General features: G+C 44.2%; 1 protein-coding gene across 2 annotated transcripts in view; it reads left to right on the top strand.

Moving 5' to 3' along the window:
• Positions 1-14,605: 14,605 nt before the first annotated feature.
• Positions 14,606-22,150, top strand: part of GTF2F2 (general transcription factor IIF subunit 2) — a 94,072-nt gene continuing 86,527 nt past the window's right edge. For both annotated transcript variants that reach the window (XM_067292346.1, XM_067292340.1), the window contains exons 1-3: positions 14,606-14,698; positions 20,932-21,005; positions 21,518-21,536. In XM_067292346.1, coding sequence (XP_067148447.1) covers positions 14,633-14,698; positions 20,932-21,005; positions 21,518-21,536 — 159 coding nt within the window. In that variant the 5' untranslated portion in view covers positions 14,606-14,632. The remainder of the gene's footprint in view (positions 14,699-20,931; positions 21,006-21,517; positions 21,537-22,150) is intronic.

Raw genomic sequence — 22,150 nt, 5'->3', positions numbered from 1 at the left:
TCACCTTCTTTTCCTCCACATGCGTGGAGATGGCTTCCAGGATGAGCTGCTCCATCACCTTTCCAGGGATGGAGGTGAGGCTGACTGGCCTGTAGTTCCCTGGGTCCTCCTTCTTGCCCTTTTTGAAGACTGGGGTGACATTGGCTTTCTTCCAGTCCTCGGGCACCTCTCCTGTTCTCCATGACCTTTCAAAGATGATGGAGAGTGGCTTAGCAATAACATCCGCCAGCTCCCTCAGCACTCGTGGGTGCATCCCATCAGGGCCCATGGATTTGTGGGTGTCAAGTTTGCTTAAATGATCTCTAACCCACTCCTCCTCCACCAAGGGAAAGTCTTCCTCTCTCCAGACTTTCTCTCTTGCCTCCAGGGTCTGGAGCTCCTGAGGGCTGGCCTGACCAGTAAAGACTGAAGCAAAGAAGGCATTCAGTAACTCTGCCTTCTCTGCATCCTTCGTCACCAGGGATCCATCATCTGCTTGTGCTTGCCCCTGAGGATGTCCAGTCTTCCCAGATGTGGGGCTGAGTCTCCTTCAGGGGCTTCTACAACATCTGATTGTCGCCTTATTACGTGAGCAGGACATGCAGTTTACAGTGTATCCCATCGGGATACACCGGGACACCTGCATAATATCCTTATTGAGCAGCTCAACAGCTGGAGAAGACCTGAGACTCTTCTCCTTGAAATCAGATATCCTCACTGGGGACTTTAGAGAGTAAATTACTCAAAGTACACAGAACTGCCACAGAAGACCCCACGAAGAATTAGTGCTTCTGACTGAAGACAGTGTGCAGGAAAGAAGATCTGGGACTACACCCAGCATGAGATAAAATCTACGTTGCAGAAATCCCCATTCAGGAGGTGCCACCTCTGCACGAGGCAGGGCTGTCTGGGACAGCGGGGCGCTCCGGGAACGGTACAACTCACAGAGCCCATTGAGCACCCCAGGGGTCGTGTCTTATGGCCAACACGCTTTTTAATACATTATACTCAAACTGCAGGAGGAACCACGTGACAGCACCTTTTGAAGGAGCTATACATATTTATCCCGTTCAGAGGACCAGCATGGGAGATAAAACTTAACTTTGTCCAAGTGTGTAATAAAACATGGGCCTTTTCTCACACTTGGAGTATTTTTAGCACCTCTCCCTCTGGTTGCTTCCTGAAGTATCTAAAAAGGGCTGAGTTCACACTGCTAGCGCTCTTTCACTGGATCTCTTTTAGGATCTCTTTCCTTAGCTGGACCTCTGCTTTCCACACAACTGTGGCAATATATTATTTTTGAGACTTCTGTCCCACTCTCAAATTTGGTTGAAACCAGCTGATGGTTTCAAAAGCTGGGGAGGGGACAACTGTCAAGCAGACATACACCTACACAGACAGCATGATCACATAAGCCTCCTTCCCTTAGGAAAACAAGCTAAATGCTATGTAATCATGACATTCAAGGCTCTATTATAATGCAGAAACATAGATGTACAGAAATAATGTTGTGTGGGCAGCCTAAATTTTGGCCTCTTTTAACCTTTGGCTGTGTGGCTTTTCAGTTTTAATGATTTTTTTCAGGGAAACCTTTTAATAAGGCTTCCTTGTGGGGAAAAACATTACATTTGATGGAGTGTGTGTTTAGGTGGGAGAAGAAATCTTTCAATCTTGTTTTGGTTTTTTACCATTTTTACATGCACCTTTCCACACTTGATTGACAGTAGACTCAGGAACACATGAGCCAGCATACGCCAGTATGATCAGCCACACAAAAGCCATCCACATCTTTGTAGCCATGCAACACACACTTGGACCTCCAGCCTTGCAGAGACAGGCTGATTGAACCTGGCAGCTCCACTTGTGTGCACAGAGATGACTCACTTGAGTAGAGGCTGTAGGATCTGCCCCTAGTTTTGGAGCCGCTTTCTTCATACCGAATACTAGCTGTTCAGACAACACTCATGTTTCTATTTTGGGGTCACTGTTTACAAGTACAAGCTAACAACTGTGAAAGAATGGGAATCTGCTACCAGCCAACACTCTTGCTGCACTCTCGAAAACAGCTTACACAAGTTACATTTCTAGAGAAGGTCAGAATGGGCAATTGCTGTAAATATCAAAAAATAAAGTTATTAGCTGCCAGAAATTTTACATTTCCTAAGAGAAAGGTGAATATCTGGCACTTTTTCTAGAAGGTTAGAGTAATTATTAGGGCTGAGATTTATCTTTGACAGGTTATCAATGATTTCTTAGACTGAGCAAGTATCACAATGTTTTCAAAATACCAGGAAATTTTCTAGTGAAAAGCTGCACAGTTTTGGGCACTTAACTGAAGCACCTCTAAATGACTGTCAGAAGTAATTTGCACTATCTTTCAGCAGAGGCAATGGATGGTTTAATATCCAGGCCTTTTGTTAGACACAGACATCTCAGATAAGCACACATCTGTCCCAGAGGAAACTGCTACACATTTTTCCTACATTTGCCACTCTCCATGTGAATTTACCTGCTACTCAAACAGCCACTTCAAAGTCTCTCATCAAAGCCATAATTGTGCTTCAATCAGTAATGTTTTACAGGAGGAAAAATGCGATGACCCCAAAGTGCTCAAAATGGAGATCATGCCAAACAAACAACTCATCAAGATGTGAGGACACTTAACATGACCTGCCTTGATTTTCAGAAGCCGAGCTTTAGTGTGCAAAGATCATGATGATTTCATATTGTCCATGTTACTAATACAGTGGGAGATTTCCCTCTGTAATGGATTTCATTTGACTGGAAAGCCCATGATGGGCTGGCAAGCACAAGGGACTCCTTCTGTCTGGTTTTTTTTCAGCAGCAGCATAGTTTTATGTGACTGAGAGATCAGGACAAAAGGGCAAGAAGAAAAAGTCCCAGAAATTTAATCTTGCTCTGCCACTAACCTCTCCACATGCTGATAAAGTCCTTATATATTTTCTTTTTTCAGTTTGAACCCTCCTCTACATGTTGAAAAGTTGTACGACTTTAATGTAGTGCTACTATTTAAGATTTCATGATTGAGACTCATGACTGTTTTGTGACTGCAGAGTTGCAAAGGAAGGAGTGGATGGATGCCACCGCCACACTCTGCTGGACACCATGCACTTACCTGAGGTTTGTGGACCTAATGCCACTCTGGATAGCTTGAGGAAACACCAAACTCCCAGCAGTATCAAAGGCCAACAGAAACAATGAAGATTTACACTTGCACCTTCCACTGCCTTTTGGATGTGAGCTATGTCCTTTAGTACCTATTTGTGAACATTTTTGCCTGTAATAACCTTCCATTGGCTGGAGTTTGTTCTTTAGTGTGGAACTAAAGCTTCTGCTACAACACACGGGATGTCCCTTTGCCCATTTAGTCACCTGTCCTCACTTTTTGATTCTCAACCAACTTTGACAATGAAAATAATCTTGGAGATTATTAGTTTCCCAATGCCTTTGAAGAAAGCAACTTCAGTAGAGTCTTTCCATAAGAGAAAAGAATCACAGAACTTAGTAAAAGGCTGTACAGGACTCACAATTTACCGGATGGGGAAGAAGCTTTTCCAAGCCAAAAGAAGAACACAAAGTCAGTCAACCAAGAGACACAAATCGACAAGAAATCTAACTTTGTTACTCCATCCTGCCAGGATGATGCCTTCTCTCACCGTTCAGAAAATCCCCCCAAGAACAAAGAGAGTTCAGGTAATTTAACCACCTTGTTCTTAGGGAGATGTTACTTCCTAGCATAACATGCCAGCAACCGAGGATAAAGGCACTGCCTGGTTTCAAGTCACTGCTGTCCAAACTCTGGATCAGAAGTGGTAGGATTTCAGCTGTAGCCAGGACATTGGGAGTGCTTGTAATGCACAGCAGGGCAGAGCGGGGATGGTGAGATTACCAAAAAGCTCAGGTGGAGCCAGTTGCATCCTTTGGTGTTTATTTGCAAGACAGCTGAGTCAGAGTCTGCAATGATAGCAAATCTTTAATGGTAAATCAGTAGGCTAACAAGCATCAGAGGCAGAGATTTTGAAGGCAGGAGAGGCACAGTGACTTGTATCAGGGGTTCCTAAGAGGATTACATTTCATTTGTTCTCTAAGAAATAACCAGGTAATGTGTTGTGCAGGCATGGACCAGATCTGCAGGGCAAAGCAAGGCAGGCAGAGGTGGAATATCCCATCCTGAAGAGCAGTACAGAAGGGTGTACGTGTAAGAAATACCATTAGGAATATAATGTGCAAGCCTTGAAAAAGCTGTAACAAACAGGAAGGTTATTTAAGTGAGTGCATATTAAAAAACAGTGCAATGAAGACATAATGTGATAAAATCAGGGCCAAGAGCTTGATTGCACTGAGTGACAGCAAGAGCCACCATAAGACCAAGACAAGAGGTCCTGGTAGCCTTAGGGCAGCATGAAGTAACAGGCTGAGGTTTGCAAAGCTAGTCAAAACATTGGAGCCACTGAAGGGAATCTCATTGCTTAGTGAAGTCAGAAATGGCCTTTTGTTGTTTGATTTTTCCTCCTCTGGTAACTTTGTTTCCACTTTTCTAAGTAAGAAATTAACATTTAGCTTTACTAGATAAAGTTTCTGGCTTCTTCCTTAAGCACATATGATACAAAGAGTAAGCTCCTGATCATGGTGGCTCTCCAAAAAGGACAAGCGTATGTGAAACCATCTGTGAACTTCTGAAGTTCACAGAAGCACCCTGCAAGCTCTAAGCGCCTGTTTGAGGGCTGCTACTGCCAAATGGCTGGTCGTCCAGGAGAAATCGTTCTAAATAAGGAGCCTGGGTTTTCTGGCAATAAGCAAACTATGAAGAAATAGTCTCTGATGACAAACAATCCCCTAATCACCATGTTTCTTTTCCACAATACCTGAGTTGAGAGACTTTTGCCAGAAGAAGAAAATAAAGTGACCCAAGACCAGGAGGTGAGATGGAGTCCCTGCCCCTTTCACTGCCCTTTGGCACCCATCTTCTCACTGGATCTTCTTGTCTTCACTTTTCTCTTTGTTTCCCTTCTGTTTATTTTGGTCCCACTGCCTAAAATGCCATTTCTGCTCTCCTTTCATGTTTAATTCATAATAATTAACTAGAAGGCAAAATCTCAGACCTTATCTAACCTCATCCAGCAACAAAACCCAGTAAAATGTAATTTGATTGTATGTCTCTAACATTTTTTATGTTTTCAGCCTTATTGAATTTATTTCAGTAGGAAAGAATTCTTTCTGGTAAAGAGAGCATATTTCACTTTGGTCAGTAATATCATCGTTAGCTTATGGAATATGGAGATGAACCATTTTGAAATAATAATACTTATTATATTGTTAGTACTGTTTTAGAAAAATGCCACCAGTCAGCGCTAGGGAGGAAAGGGGGCTGAAAGTAAAAGTCATCAGGCACCAGGTGAAAGACTTTGGAAGGAATCTGCACGTGGTTAGCAGGAGTAATGAGGCAGACACTTCTCACATTTCAGATGAGTTATCTCATTCAGAGCATGTTAGGGGAGGTACTACGTCTTCCTTGCAACCAGGCTCGAGGGTGGGACTTGAAGCCAGGCACAAGCACTGATGGTTTGTTTCCCTTAAAGATAGCACTTACATAGGTAGCATTGCGGGATAGTGGAGTGGCCGGTTCTGAAGCAACAGCACCCACAAATAAGGTGTTTTTATTGCAGTCGTATGTACAGCCTAAAGATGGCTCTGCCTGTGCTGTCAATCATGGGCAGTTGCAATAGGTTGTCAGCCAGCTCTATATGGTGATGCATAAATGATGCAACCCCTATACAATACCTTGGCTGGTTTCCCAACAGAAGCTTCCTGCTCTTCTTCAGTGGTCTTCAAGATGTGTTCTTCTGATCATTAATGTTTTACCACACACCACCTACATTTTTGTCCTAGGATCACTGAATGGCTCCCTTGGCAAAATAACAGTCCTTTACAAGATAATTTATATATCAATAAAATACCTTGGCAACAACATGTTATTAATACCTACATAATTACAGGCATGTTGTCGAAGTTTTTTAATTATAACCCAAGGGGAAATAAACCCATTGTAAACAGATTTTTTTTTTTTTTTTTTTTTTTGGTAGCTGAACAGAAAATGTCTCACTCTTCACCAAGCTGCTACTGGAAAGTCCAGGAGATAAGTGACTGCAGGTATTGCTGACCTCTCATGTTGAGGTGGTATGTCACTAGAGAAAATGCAAGGATTAGACAAAATGTAAATGAGTCAAGGACTGGAAAAAAGGTAGGATTCAGTTCTATATAGCACCTTCCCCTCAGCTGCAATGAAAAGACACTTCAGAAAGCAACAAACTGCACAGAGCTCACATTACTTTTGTTCTATTATTTGGTTCATAATGTCGCACGCTTAAAACCCCTTCTTGAGAGATGCTGGTGAAAAATGCTAGCTAATACTTTTTTTATGTCAGAGAGAGGCAAAAGGGACCTTGACTTGAAGAGGTAATGTCAACTTTATAGTCACTATTTAAGAAATGATTTTAAATTAGCTTCAGACAAAGCATCTCTCTCAAATTCTGAACGGTGTTTTCTTCTTTTATTTATTTGCAGCTACATCTTTCAATTTCTTCTTTTTTTTTCTTTTCCTTCCTTGCTACAGAGAGAATCCAAACAAGCAAGAGGCCAAGCTGCCTGCAGTCAAACTCACCGTACATTATTAATGTGAAGGAAGACATGGTATGGATGAAACTGTAAGCACAGCTGCAACTCCACTCACCTGAACCCTGAGTGTTTTCAAATGTGCAGCATATATAAATAAAAGTGGTTATAAACACAAACAGAGAACAAAAAAAGGATTCAGAACGAAGATTGACTCCTGATCAGAAATGGTTTTTGAAGTGTGTTTCAGACAGAAGTGTAAAGCTTAAGTTTCTATACTGCCTAATATCATAGATAACAAGCTATGGGCGTGATGCTCTTCCATGCTCCAGCACAGAACAGTTTAGGGTGAACACAGCTGTTACTAATGTAGTGTTCAAAGGCAATCAGAAAACTCAGCGGCTGCAACATATATCTTGGCAGCCTCTGAAGACCTTCATTGCCAAAGGAAATAGATGTGCAGTTCAAAAGCTCAGGTTCTGTTTTGGGAATTAGTTACTCAGACTTTGTTTTTTCTCATTCCAGTGTACGTGATCACACTCTGCCCAGATGATGTTTTACCTCTTTCTGTATTATGTCCTCTCTTTTTCCAGGTTACACAGATCAGGTAAACTGATGAAAAGAGAATAACAGATCGTGGGTGATGTTGGAAAAGGGGCTGCCCTGGCAGTTCAAGCATTAATGGCCATTCTGAGTTTTTATTCTTGCAGACTTTGAAGCAGTGGATTCTTTGCTGACTGCAAAATCAGACATTAGGGTTATAGGAGAGACTGCAGCTGGTCAGCAGAGCTGTTACGCTGTGCAGTGGGGCAAGGATAGGTCACGACCTGGGGGCACCTGCCCATTGCTTGTTTTGGGATGAGAGGTGGATAAACTCCATGCAGCCCCATTAAAAGGGGCTAAGCTACACCCCCACATTTGTGCTGCCATACTGCCTAAACCAAGGGGTGGGCAGAGCAGGAGATGAAAATGCTGGCATCTCTAATGGAGTAGGACAAGAAGCTCTGTTTCAGTCTAACTCCATTTTTCCCCTCTTCCAAGATGAGCACTCTGTTCACTTTAATTTGTTAATGAGGAGTTTGGCTGACAGGAATGAATGAAGTCAGAGCGTTAGCAGTTGGTGCAATAGCCTCTTCTCTGGCAAAAGGCTCCAGAGTGAAAGGCAGCTTCTGCCAGCTCCTGCTTTGTGTCTGGCGGCAGAGTTCAGACCCAGATCCAAATCCAAACGCTTCCACCCTTTGGCGGCTCAGTGTAGGTCCTGTGTGCATGGCTGAGCTCTGAATGTATCCAGATGTCAGGAGCACTCAGCTTCTCTAGTACGTGGTGAAGCCAGAAGACATGGGCAGGGGTTTTGCCACATGCACAGGGGAGGGGAGCTGAAATCATGCTCTGGTGCCTCACCTCGTCTTGGTGAAATGCCTTCTGGAAACGTGGGGACAACTAGACGTGGAAATATCCCAAACCTAGCAGCGGTCACTTGCACATGGCACAGTCCCCCATCACATGCCAAGTGTGACCACCAAGGAGGTGGTGGTCCTGCAACATCCTCGGCATCAGCAGGCAGAAGTAGAGTAAGTGCCCACCAGTTGTCCCATGAGCAGGTGGGAAGTCAGGTTTTCAGAAGAAGGAGTGAAAAATTGCCAAAACAGGGTCTTCTAGCTGCTTGAATCTCAGCAAACCCTTTGGTCTTAGATACTTCCCTCTGGGCTGCAAGCTCAGTGAGCTGCAATTGGCCACAGGAAGGAGGTAGTCACCCTGACTTTTAGGGCTGCCCAGCTCTTGGGCCAGCCTAAACTGGGTAGTCCCAAGCTCTTCCCACCCCGGCGTGTCCTGGGCTGCTCCCCAGCCACACGAGGATGCAGATTCATTGGCTGTGCCCTGAAGAGTTTCATGGCCCCATGGTCGCTCTCGCGGACTGAGACCTGTCTCACAGATTGAAACCTGTTCGACTTGCTTCATTGACTTCTGTCTCATGTTCCCCCATCACTGGGCCAGCAGCCATCCTCTTGCCGCATCCCTTCCTGCTCGTGAGCTGGCACAGCTGTGCTAGTTTGGCCCCATGTCTAGAGCATGAGGTCTCAGAGCAAGAAGGCAGCTGCAGCCGTTCAGGCAGGAATGGACTTTCTAGTGCTCAACATAATTTCACAAGACAGTAGCCAGGAGCTGTCATCCCTATTCTGCTTGCTTGGCCCCTTGTGCTAGAAACACTCCTTGCCACCTCATCCACCATGGGGAAGGGAATAAAGCTCAGAGGGTCTGCAGACTCACTGGCAGCAGAGTGGCGAAATGGAGCCAGAGAGGGCTGTAGCTCCATTTTTCTGTCTCTCAAAGGAAGGATCTTCTGCTCTGTTGTCATGCACCCAGAGTGCTGAAGCGTTGTTGTCCTTGTTAAAATTCCATGCACGCACTCTGCCTTGTTTATAAGCTGAAATACAAGTTGAGTCCTACCTGCTTAATATAATTCAACGCTTGCAGTTTTGTGTTATTATAGCTGATTTGTTTGATGAGGCATATGAAAACTGCTTGTCATCTGCTGTTTTACCTGATGTGGAAGGTTTGGGGACATCTGCATAAAGAACTTTATGGATCTCTGTGTTGTGTTAGCTGATAGCATGCTAATTACCATATGCTCCATTTTATTTCCTTTTGTGCACAGCCTGCCTCGCTTCCCCAGGGAGTTCTCTGCACCAAGAAAAATATAGAAAAACGTAGTTTTCATCAAGACCTCCCATATTTAGGAACTCTCATCATCCCATGACTTCTTCATGTCAGGCAGAAAACAAGAACTATGTCGAAGCATCTTGCAACTAAAATCACGAGAGGGGAGTTGGCTTCAGCTCCAGGCCTTACTGGAGGACAAGAGCCAGATCGCATTTGGTGTCTCTTGCCCAAGCCTGATGCAGTCAGTGCCCGCGGCTGGCCCAGAGGTTGTGCCAACCCAAGGAGCTCAGCTGAAGCTGGCAATGGGGAAGTGGAGCTCTTGAGTCAAGAGCAGCTGAAGAACACTGAGCCCAACATCCCCTCTCAGCCAACATACCCCTTGCTTGCTGCGTTTCTTGTGGTGCTGGCCAAGAACATCTGCTTCATCAGCTTCTCTGCTATCTTGCTCTTTCCTACAGGGCCTGTAGACTGGTGCTGGTCAGAAAGCAACTTCTTTTGGCCAGAAATTCTGCTTATTGAAATCTGGTTTCACCGGGAGGGAGAGGCTGCTTGTAAGCTAGGGAGCAGGTGTGCTGCACGAAGCCCTGCTGTGCTGGTACCATCCTCTGGACAAACCGGGCAGCGCTTGCCTACTCATCCAGGTCTCCATCCCCCCGCAGGAGCCAGCGAGTCAGGGAATGGTGGCAGCGCACACGAGTGCCGTCCCCAGTAGCCACACCCAGAGCGGCCACCAAGGGCACCCGGACCTGGGAGCTGAAGACAATGCCAGGTGTCATGGCAAAAATCAAGCGTCCCCCACAAAAGACATGGCCTGGCGGTTAGAGCACTCTCTTGTGCAATTCCCTTTCCCATTAGGTCTTTTTTTCTTCCATCTGGAAACTCCATCCTACTCCTGAGAAGCATTTTCACCTAAAATCATCTGCTGGTGCCCTTGTCTGACAGCTTGTGTGGGACCAGCACCAGCTCCGGGGAGCACCTGCCCTGCTCTGGGCTTTGAGGGAAGCGTGTGCGCAGAAATGGCAAAACTCCCATCGACCTCTATGGGATTGCATCAAGCCTTTCGTGCTTCTAGCTTTTCTAATGTGGTGCTTTTCAATCAGCGCTGCAGTTTGCAGCCATTAGTCAGTTCCTAAAACTGATAGAGAAACCGTCTGCAGCTGCTGACTCCGCCGCAGCCTGTTGGTCTCACCTACTTGGGCAGATAAAGGAGAGAGGAAGGTTCTGCAAGGCCAGATCTTGCCACCAGTGTCCTCAAACTTCACACCTGTCTCCACGCAAACCAGAACAAAATTGGTGCCTAACGCACGGATCCACATCTCGGCCACTGGCCCCCGGATCTGCAGCCATGGCACTAAGTGTCTCAGCAGCAAACATCAGGTTCAGGTTTTAAATGAGGAATTAATGAAAACTCTTCCTCCCTTCTCATTGCCCCTTTAAATTTAGTTCCCATGGGAACGGGTCTGGCGAGGCTGCCTGGAGGGAGCAGGGAGAAGGAAATCGCTGCCTCCCAGCTCTCTGCTCCGGTTTGCCAGCTGAGCCGCCGAAATTGCCAGGCTTTTAAAGATGTTTTCTCTATTGTGATTTATGCCTTGAATAAGACCGACGATTTCTCATATAGCAACTTCTCTAACAAGTCACGAGCTGGTTAGTTATGTTGCCTTCTTGTGCAGCTGTGCCCTCAGTAAGCTGCACTCCTCTTCTTTAACTGCCTGGCCTGCAGTGAGAAGGCGACATGCAGCCGAACTAACCAGCCATGACACTGTGTTACTGAAAATGTCACTTGTGTTGGAAACATTCATTCCACCTCTTTTTTTTTTTTTTTTTTAATGGTGGCAAGTGCACCCGGAGCATGCAGACTGAGCTAAAAGTGGGAGCTCAGAGGTAACTTTCTCATTAATTCACTATTTATCCTAGAGACAAATTGCATCAGGTGCAATCCTGCCATGTGCCAAGTGCCTCATTTCTGCTAGATCCATCACCGAGTTGTTTTGTAGCAGGGTACGGAATGGCACATAGACTGAAGACAAACACAAGAGGACATGGATGGAGTTGAGGGTGCAATGCTTCTTCAAATTATGCTGGAGGACTGTCCTGGGTAGAGAGAGTCAGACAGGATTTGGCTGCATCCAGTTTGCCAGAAGTGGCCAGTGGGGCAAACTTTTCCCGGGTAGACCGATGTGCCCCTGGCTTTTCTCTTGGAGGGAATTTAGTGGCTTGCTCTAGAAGAGAGCCCGGGAACGAGCTGTCCCTTGTGTAGCATGGACAACAGCAGAATATGACCCAAAAGCAAACTGGGAAGTGACAGTGTAGCTACACCCTTCCTTCCAGGTGAACAAATCCTAAGTATATTAGCACTGTAATATTTGGGGGTCAGACTCTCCCAGAAATGGTGGCTTTTTTTTTTTTTTTTTTTACTGCTGTTGAGATGAATCTGTTTCCTTTTTTGTCAGGATTTGAATTTTGAATTTGCCGTGGAACATGACAAACAGTGCAAGCTACATCCACTCTCTCGACCTGTGCAGACATGTACAATTCTAATGTTAAAAAAAAAAAAGTTTTAAAATCTAATTAATCCTAATCGGAATACTTCAGTGTTACCTGGTTTTGCTTTGGGCATGCAGAAAACTTTGCCCTCTTTGATTACCTAGGTGTTTGCCTATAATTAGACAGCAAGGCTATCATACCCAAGATGTAATAATGAGACTGTTTTCTGCAAGCCACATGAGATATATCTTGTATACTGTACCATAATTATTCTCTGCTTGATGCTGGTGTAGTCTCAGGCAGAGTATGACCTTCATTACTGTGCACCACACTTCAAGAAAGATGTAAACCAGTATTGGAGAGAACTCAGAAAGCAATGGGAATGACCAGAGGTCTAGAAAATACGACCTATGAGACAAAATGGAATGAATTAGGTTTATTTAGTACAGTGGGGAGAAACCAAAGGGAGACATAGCAGTAAAGGGTAACTGCAAAGAGGAAGGTAATAAAATGCTTTCCACATCTGCAGTGAACAAAATCAGAAATTATGAGCTTAAACTGCAACAGGGGAAAATTAGTCTAGAGATGTGGAAAGCTTCCCTAATGATAGGGACAGAATCATAAAATAGGGTTGAAAGGAATAATATGGAGGCTATCTAAATCCAATACTCCCATCTCGAAGCAGAGCCAGCTGCACTGGGCAGATGCTTGTTCTACCCTGATTTAAGAAATTTTCATGGTGTGAGACTGCATCCCCTACTCGGGCAACCCATTCCAAGGCTTTGCTGCTTACTGAAGCAAGTGCCCTTTTGCAGACATCTAGCCCTAATACTTCGCTTTTTACCCACTGCAGACATGGTGAGCAAACTTCCCACTTCCCTTTTCATCTGTCCTTTCCCATATGTGAAGGTTATTAACATATTCTCTGCCCTGTCCTTTTCTCCGCCGCCCTCAGGCTGCAGTGCCCTGTTATGAAGCATCTGGTTCCAACACAGGCTTAAGCTACCGATGCCCTTTTCCTCTTAGCCTGCCCTGTCCTGTCCATTGTGCCAATGCATGGTATGCATTGCAAACCCCCGGGAAGGCAAGCAAGGGGCAACCAGGGGAGTTGGAAATCATTTAAGCAAATAAACACAGCTTTACCACCACAGTGTGCGGTCTGATGCAGAGCGTCAATCTGCTGCCTCGCCTCCGTTCTTTCCATCCTTCCTCCTGCTTCACGTTTTCCCACCCTCTCCTATGGCTTTCTGATTGCCCGTCAATGTGTGAGGTATTCCTGTGAAGGACGGCGTAGAGCAGAGGGATGAATTTGTGTGATTCACAAGCGACTCTCCCACCTGCATGGTCCAGGACAAGATTTACCTGTTTTTCTTCTCACCCGTGTGACATTTTGGCGCAACTATAGCGCTTGGATCCCTTTCTTCGGAGCCGCTACGCAGCCAGGCCTTCTCCATCTGCACAGGAGAGAACAGTCACACAACACTATTTGCATCACATCCTTTTCTCTCCAGACAGTTTCTCCAGTTTCTCTAGCTCATTTTGGATGCAAGCGCTGTTCTCCATCCTGCTGCAATAAACCCTCCCATCCTCATGTTATCTACGGATCTAATGAGCATCCTCCAGCGTATCATTTCATCATTTAAGTCACCAGTGAAATTGTCCAACAAAGTTAGACCGAGGAGAGCACCACACACATACCGCTTCTTTTTGATAGTCATCTGTTAATAACTTCTCTCCCTGCACAGTTTTCCAAGTAGCTTTTCATCCATCGATAGTAGCTTCATCTAGACTGATTTCCCCAGATTGCTTCTGAGAACATCACAGGAGTTAATATCAGAAGTCTGATCAGAGCGGAGGTGTTTGACATCTGTCACTTCTCCTCTGTCCACAAGGTCTATCACCCTGACACAGAAGGAAATTAGGCTGGTAGGATACTTTGCTCTTTACCAGTTCCTTTTAACTGCTTCTCATCTCTGTTTTCTTCTTGGTTCTTTCAAATAATTGGTCTCATTATTAGCTCTAATATTTTTCCAGAAACTGAAGCCAAGTGTGCAGGTCTGTGACCATCCCTTCTCCCTGTTTTAACACCCGGGGCTGCCCATGCCCACCCCCCTCCCCAGGCGGTTGCAATTGCTATCGACAGCAGATTCCACCAGCCAGGACCCAGGACAAGCTGAAACCACTCAGTTTATCTCAGTTTATTAGCTTATTTTTTTAATTACCACAACTATTACCGGGGTTGCCATTTCATTACAGTTAACCTGATGCAAAAAGTTATTACGCACTTCAGCTTTGTCGGGTTGGAGGCATATTCTGACAGTTTCATTCCTCGGCCGACGACAGAGCCATCGGCCTCCTCGGTCACGTTTGCACCACAGATGCAGGGAGAGAATCATTTTTCTTCGCTCTGACAAAATCACTTCTTGCCCCTCATTTGCCACACTTCCTTTAGGGCCGTGGCCTTTCCCGTTTTGCCCCGCTGCACTACATTTCCACACTCGGTCCCAAGCCCAGGCGCTGCACACCAGCACAGGAGACCCCCGCCGGCCCCGCACGGCCGCCGGCCCGGGGACTCGAACCCGAGGCACCGACAAGCACGCGCCGCAGTCCCGCCCCGCCTCCCGGCGCCACGCCGGGCGGAGGAAGTTGGTCCGCCGCGGGCCACCGTCTCTCCGCGGTGCGGTTCCCATCTGCGTCCGGGTGGGTACGGTGGCCCGCGGCGCGGGAGCAGGAAGGCGCCTCCCGGCTCGCTCCGCGCGCGCACCCGTTTCCCTTCCCCTTCCTGTCCGGCGCCGCTCCGGTCGGCGGCGACTGCCCGGGGGTGCCCGGCCCGCCCGCCCGCCCGCCGCCGCCCGCCGCCGCCGCCGCCGCCGCCATGAGCGAGAAGGGCGAGCTGGACCTGACCGGGGCCAAGCAGAACACCGGCATGTGGCTGGTGAAGGTGAGAGGCTGCCGGGCACCCCCGAGCCTGTGGCGGCCGTGCCGTGCCGGGCCGTGCCGGGCGGCAGCGGGGCCTCGGGGCCGCGGCGGGGGTTGAGGGGTCGCGGGGAAGCGGCTCGGGGGAGCCACGCGAGGCGGCGGCGCGGCGGGAGCGGCGCGCTTGGGGTTTGCCCGCCTCGCCGGCGGCGTGGGGACGCCGGTAAGGGCGTTCCTCCCCGGTGGCGCTCAGGTTAATCAAACAGAGCAAGCAAAAATGGGTTACCTGAGAACTGCCCTCTGGCTGACGTTTTGTAAAGGGTAAGAAATAAGATACCGTAGCTTTTATTTTCCCCCAAATCTATGAAACTGAGAACTCCCAAGTTTATATCCTGGCTAAGAAAAAAAAAAAACAAAGAGAACTCCCGCGCCTTCTTTATGTTTGTCGTACCGCTTCAGCTCACCTTGAGAGGTGCAGCTACAGCAAAGTCAGCGTGAAAGGGAAGAGTGCGCCGGTGTAAAGATCATTGAATCAAAACCAAGCGCTGCTGTGGGAGCAGGGCCGTTTCTGTGTGTGGTGATGCTAACTAGGCCATCGCTAAATATGCATCAGCCTCATTTTCTGGAAAGTCTTTCTGTCAAAATCACTTGACTGTTTCTGCTGACAGCAAACTAGCATTGGCTCGGGAAAGAGGAGGCCCACTGGCCACTGGAGGGGTATGTGCACTGGCCTCCTTCTAGTCCCTTGTGGCGGTGCCCCCATTTTTCTAGACCAGCATTTGGGAAGAAACGATAGCATTCTTCTCTTCTGCCTTTGGGGACCCCTTGAGCAGGCCCAGAACTGCCTGAAAGAACCCACGGGGACAGGGGAGTACCAAAATACTTGTTTTTGGTGATGGGGAAGATGTGACAGTATCTTACTTCAACTACCAAAGCAACGTATTGTGGTTCTGGAAAAAATGCTGGGGAATTTCAGAAGTTCTGCAAGGCAAAGCAAGTCTGGCGGTGGTGGGTAGGTTGGTGCATCTGGCTTCCTTTTTCATACTGATACCTGAATGTCTGGTTTTGTGAAACCCTACTGAAAACTTAGCGCTCTGATTGTAGTGGATTATCCAGAACAATAACAACAAAAGCTCACAGCAGAAAGCTGCAGAATTATTTCATGATACAGAGTGACTGGATGATGAAATGGCAGCTGAAATTCAGAGCTGAAAAATGTAAAATGATGTGCATAGAGAAAAATTATTCAAATTATACTTGCACAATAATTGGGTTTCAGTTGCTTATTGTCATTCAGAAAGGAGATCTTGGGTTTACAATAGATGAAGATAGCTCTGTGAGAGTGCCGTGTCAGTGGCGGTCAAATAAGCAACTTCAGATAGGGCATTATTAGGAAAGATATAGAGAACAAAAGAGAAAATACTATTTTGCCCTTGTGTAGCCTGTCTCTTGAATACTGTGTACAGCTCTGGTCTCATCCTCCCCATCTTGGAAAATATGGTAAAACTAGAAAAGGTACAGAGGAGGACAGCAGGAATGATCAGAGGCATGAGGAATGGTGTCTGTGCAGGGACCTCCTTAATATGCTAATGCTGTAAAGATGATTGATGTGGAAATCTGATAGAAGTTTATAAAGTCATGAGTAACAAGGAGAAGGTGAATAGGGAAGAGTCAGTTCTAGTACAAGAATTTGGGATGTGTCAAGTTAGGGATGCATGAGGTGGGGGTTCAAAGCAAATGTTTTTGCACAATACATAGTTAAGTTTTGGAACTGGTTGCAATAGGGTGTTGTAAATGTCAAAACTTTGCAGAGGCTCAAAAAGCCATTAGATCAATTTGTGCAATAAAAGGGTATTGAGATATTAAAAATGAAGATGCTCCTATTCCTCAAGAAGTGCTGGGTCAAAAACTGCAGAAGTTGGAAGAGCATACTGGGGAAATACCTGGTCTTGTCTGGTTTTCCTGCTCTTCCCTAAGTGTCTGCTGTTGGCTGCATTGGAGACAGGATACTGAACTTGATTATCCATTAGTCTGACATGGGTTTGTGTTTTTTTAAGCGAGCCAGGAGTTTTTAGGCATGTCTGTGCTTACAGATGAAATTGTTCTGTGAGCACAGGATGCTGCATGGTTTAATGAGAAAACTGGACTAGCAAGAGCCCTTAAATATTGTTCTTTCAAGTCCATGCCTAATATTCCTTTAAAATAACCATTCATGCAAGCGGTCTGAATTTAGAATTTGGCTGTTTTCTGGCATATTTAAGAAAAAATTCCAAAGTTGCCAACGTTGATAGACCATAGCAAGGTACATGCATATTTTTGTCCTTCAGATTCCTCTGGATCTAAACTTGGAAGCAATGGGTACTTTTTATCATCATTAGCTAGGATAACTGGGCTGAATTTATCCTTGCTTTGAGGGAGAGAGAAATAAGCTCTAGTAAAAAAAAAAAAAAGGCTTATTTACTTTCTTTTTAGCATGTGTTATGCTAGCACAGGAAGTATTCCAGAGAGACTACTTAACAGGCAATAAAAAACATAGTTAGAGGTTTCTTTTTATATGATTAAATTGCATGTTTTTTGACAAGAAGAGTTTTCTTACCTACATATCCCAGAATAAAGGCCACTTGTCTTGAAAATTTTAAGTAGACTTTAACTATGTCATTCATTATGTGCTTTCCGCAAGTCAGTCTTTCAGTGGGTGCGTAGCTTCCAAAATCCTAAGAGTCTTTGAAAACTCTTTTTGCTCTCTAAAAGCAGGTCACTCTTGTTTTCTGTACGTTATTTCAAGGACTGCTAAGATTTTGAAAACCAACTGTCTCCCTAAATTACATTCATTTCATGCTAAATTGAAAAGGAAGTGGTCGATTAAGATGTCTGCAGTGTGCAAGACATACTTATCTTTCCTGTGATTGCTTAAGCCATTAGCATGGAGCTACAGATTTCAGCCTGTGGTTTGGGGAGTACTATCTGATTTCAGCTCAAGCAGTGGTGTATAGATTGAAATAACCCTTTGATAGCAATCCATCATAGCCCCTTTTCTTTTCTTTTTCTACATAACCATTGACTCCAGATAGGCTAGCAGAAAGATGATTAATTGCATTCTTTGAGACCGTTTCCCCTGCAGTTGAAAGAAGTATGATTGATCTGCAACGTCCCAATCTGAATGAATTCCTTGTGTGATTACATTATATAGCAAGTTAGTGATTTTAACAGCATGAGGGTCCTTGGTTCCTTGTTCAGTGATACTGAATGCCTGTGTACCTTATTACCTGGCAGTATAAATTATGTCCAGATTAGGTGTGAGCATGTGATAATATTTCTACTAAGTGAGCCAGAGCACATGTCACAGCATTTATTTTGGCTTTATGCAGGCTGTGGGAAGAAAATGGTATCTGATCTGGCATGAAATCTGTAGAAAGTTACCTTTTCAAAAACTGTGAAAAACCATAAATCAATAGATTGTGCCAATTAATTGCTTTTTGTCATTCATTTGAGACATTTTTGACCCAATGTTAAGAGTTTATGGAAACCCGGACTGATATTTATTTTGGCTGAGCAATTGAAGACATCTGGATCTTCTAGCTGTTCCATAGTACTTTATGAGGACACTGTGAGACTAAAGGGAAGTGCTAAGCACCAGTACAAAAATGTCATGTTTTTTATGAAGAACAGAAAAATGTGAGGTTATTAAATTCATTTGAGTTATAGTAACTTGCTAGGTTACCGTTTGTCAACACGTTTTCTGTGATAGACTCTTAGCCTCCCCAGCTGTGAATTAAAACTTAGTTTACATTTTATTTTAATCCAGACAAACATCAGATTACAAAGTTCCCCTTTGGTGCTTGAAACAGAAGAATCTTCTGCTGCCTGGATATCATGCAACAGAACTTAATGTTTCTCTCTCTCCCTGGCTGTGTCTCACAACCTACGTTGCCTGTAGGTTTTTCTAAGTGGGCATTGGTGTTTTCAGCAGCTATGGACTGTGTGGGTCAGAATGAACTTTACTGTGCTGGTATTGTGAAGGAAAGCTATTGCTCCAAATTAAAAAATGTTACTTTGTCCTGATGTGTCATGAGCATATACAGAAGAAAGATACAAAATTTCTGTATCTGAACACTTTTTAAGTGCATGGCATTGGAGCAGTAAAACGATTTTTCTTTTCAATTCGCTGTTGTGCTAGACACTGAAACTGCTTTACTTCTTTGAGATAATGTTCTCATAGGGACTGCTACTTTCTCATTAGAAAGGAATAGTTTATAGAAAGAAGTAAACTTCTATTAGGCTGCTTTCAGCTATTTCCTTTTGAAAAAAATTCTCTGATTTCCATATCACTTGAACACTTTACAGTTTAGTTCTACATAGTCAGATATGAAATTGTCCTTATTGTCTCAGGTCTATATTCCATTTCTCAATGTGACAGTACTTCTGTATCTAAAGGCATGTGTGTAGGGGGAAATTGCTCCAGTCTCACATTTGTTGTATTAATGTGTCGTGTTCAGCCTCTATAAAAAGCCATCATACCAAAAGGCAGTCATAATTGCTGAACAGTGGGGGGAAAAACTATACTATGTGATCTGCAAAACATTGCACTGTGCGTTTATAACCAGTTCAGTTGACTTTTTGCAAGAAAAGGCAAACATGGATAGAAGGACCGATAGCACTTGGGGGGAAGAAGACAAGGGCTGAATGCACTGCTGCGAGGATTGAGTTGGGAACGCATCACTGGGGCAAGGCTGTGGCAGGCACTGACTCAGGCCATCTTTTAAAATATTGTGGAACTGTGCCTTCATATAAGTGCTGAGATTAAAGATGGTTGTCAGCTAAACAGAAATTTTATAGTATATTGAAATGGATATTTAACACTTTGATTTCCTAAAATAAACTTATTTGTCTTCTTTAAGCTCATCTGGTCTTTAAGAGGACCTGGGTAACTCTGACAAGCACTAGGCACATTATCTGGAACCATTATCTGCAGAAAAATGATGTGCTGTTGCAGACACACACAGGCCTGCATTCTGGGACACATCTGGGAGTCTGAGCAGTGTGGGTGTATGGCACACCACCCGCAACAAGGCATTGAGGCTGGCAGGAGAAGCGCCAGGTTTTGGAGTCCAGTTTATCTGACAGTAATTGTCCGGTACTCTGTTGGCCAGAGGGTCAAGAGAAAGGCCATAATTTCAGCTAATGCTGCCTTGATAGGAAAAGAAGAAAAATGTTCCTGCCTGGAAAACCAGCTTCCCGTTTCTTGGTTAGTTACTTAGATGCCATGAGGCACCTTTACTGTCCATCAAGAGCCCTGGCCACCTGAGACTGCAGATGCCAAAAGCCTCGTATTTGAAGGAATGTGGGTATAGATTAGACAAACACTTTTTGTGGCTTCATAACAACTCTCAGTCAGCACCAGTGCAGAAGCTTTTATTCCTTGGATATATCAGGTTAAGCAGAGCTACTTTACCATCTCCCACTCCTAGCTGCTTGTTCCTGTCCCTGCGCTGCCCTTTGCTTTGTGCCGGAACAAGTGTTTGTGCAACTGTTCAGGGAACTGGGTTGAGAAGCTCGTTTGGCTCTTCCACCCACAAAATATAAAATCAGCCCAGCCAAAACATGGAAATCCCCCTCACTTCCCAGCCAGATCAGTTTACTCTTTCAGTATATTACACAGCTGCACAAAAGCTTGTTCCAGCGTAGCGGAGTGACAGGAATGAGTTATGGGAGGCAGATCTGCCTAAGCTAGTTCTGCTGCTGAAGAAATGCAAATCTGGTAGGAGCAGGGCTACAGTTTGCTGTTTAATGTGTCTAAGGTTCCCAAACTGTAAACCTCCCTTTGCAGCAACTTTTAGTCTATGTGAGTCGTAATTGTCCATCTTCTCATAGATCTGTTTTTTTTTTTCTTTTTCACCCAGAGAGATGAGAATTTCTAATGAATGTTTAAAAGTGTAATTTACTTGATAAAATTATTGGTACTTCTTAGTTTAGAAGTATAGCGTTGATCCTCTTTGTAATTCATGTTTAGCTAATAGTATTTGAGATTCAACATACATAGGATTCTTCCTTCATTTGGAACAAACAGACAGTACATACTTATTTTTATGCTACGTTTTTTTCTTTTCCCTCCCTAACAGAATATATTGTCTACTATGTTTAGATTTTGCTATAGTCTGAAGTGAAGCACTAAGTGTGAAAGCATTTAAATATACTTATGTACACACTTTATATATAATTTTAAAATCTGCTTTTCTTGAAATCTATCTTCTTTTTTAGGTCCCCAAATACTTGTCCCAACAATGGAATAAAGCTTCAGGAAGAGGTGAAGTGGGGAAACTAAGGATTGCCAAGTAAGCCTTTATTTTACCTTTGCTGATTACAATTCTTAAACTGTTGACATTGTACACAGAGGAAGTTACCTGCAGTAAAATAGTTTATGTTGCATCTCTTAGATTACATAATCCTGTTTCTTGCAAACATTGTGTGCATATTTCTCTGAAAACTGAAAGATACCTGCTTGTGTAGTGATTATCAATATATACATAATAAACAGATCAATATGTGAAATTATACTGGGGAGCAGCTGTATCCCAGAATGTGATGCTTGATTTCACAGACCCAAGAAATATGCACATTTAACTGGAGAATCTCCTTTAACTTATTTATGTGCTACTTTGCTGCTTCTATTCTCATCTGCTGACTTTTCCCATTTATTCTTGGGCATCAGCATCAAGAGAAATTGAGAAGCTCAGCAGTGAAGATGAGTAACAAAACTAGAATTTGAATTTGCTTTGTTATCAGGGAAGCTAAACTTGTGGAAATAGATTATGGAAACTAAAACAATAAATATTTTCTTTTGCAGAAATCAAGGAAGAACAGAAGTAAGTAATTATTAAATACAAAGGCTGTGAATGTGTTGTATTTTGAATTCTAAAAATTGTTTAGAACATGCTGGTTTCTAATATCAGATTTCTTTTTTTGTTACACCTGTGAAGAAGCAGTGTACCAGGGAGTCAGGAAGACAGAATCCTGTTTGTAGTTCTGCCCACAGGTTTACTGTGGGACTTTCAGCAAGCCCCTTTGTCTCCCTGTGTTTGTTTACCCCTCTGTAGGCAGCAATCATAGTAACAACCTTCTCTCTAAACATTTTGAGATGTTTTAGTGCAAAAGGCTATATTAAAGCTAAGGATCATAATGATAAAACAGAAGATGGAAATGGGGGGTGCAATTTCAGAAAATATTCCATGCTATATTTGGAATTTGTTGGTCCTATTAAATATAAAGCAGTAAGCAACTTGAAGGTGTTTCTGCAGGCAAAGGTAACTACTTTTGTTAGCAGCTTAGTGAATAATAGTAACTTCATGTGTCTTTTACAGGAGATAAGGGAAGTTGCATTAGTTAGAATTACTTAAAATATCAAGTAGGTCTGTCACTTTGAACTGGAAGAAACTCTGGAGGAAAAAAATGCAGGGAAGCAAGTTGCATTAGCCTTTTA

This window comes from Apteryx mantelli, chromosome 1, assembly GCF_036417845.1.
Source record: "Apteryx mantelli isolate bAptMan1 chromosome 1, bAptMan1.hap1, whole genome shotgun sequence".
NCBI lineage: Eukaryota > Metazoa > Chordata > Aves > Apterygiformes > Apterygidae > Apteryx > Apteryx mantelli.
This window is presented reverse-complemented; position numbering and strand designations above follow the sequence as displayed.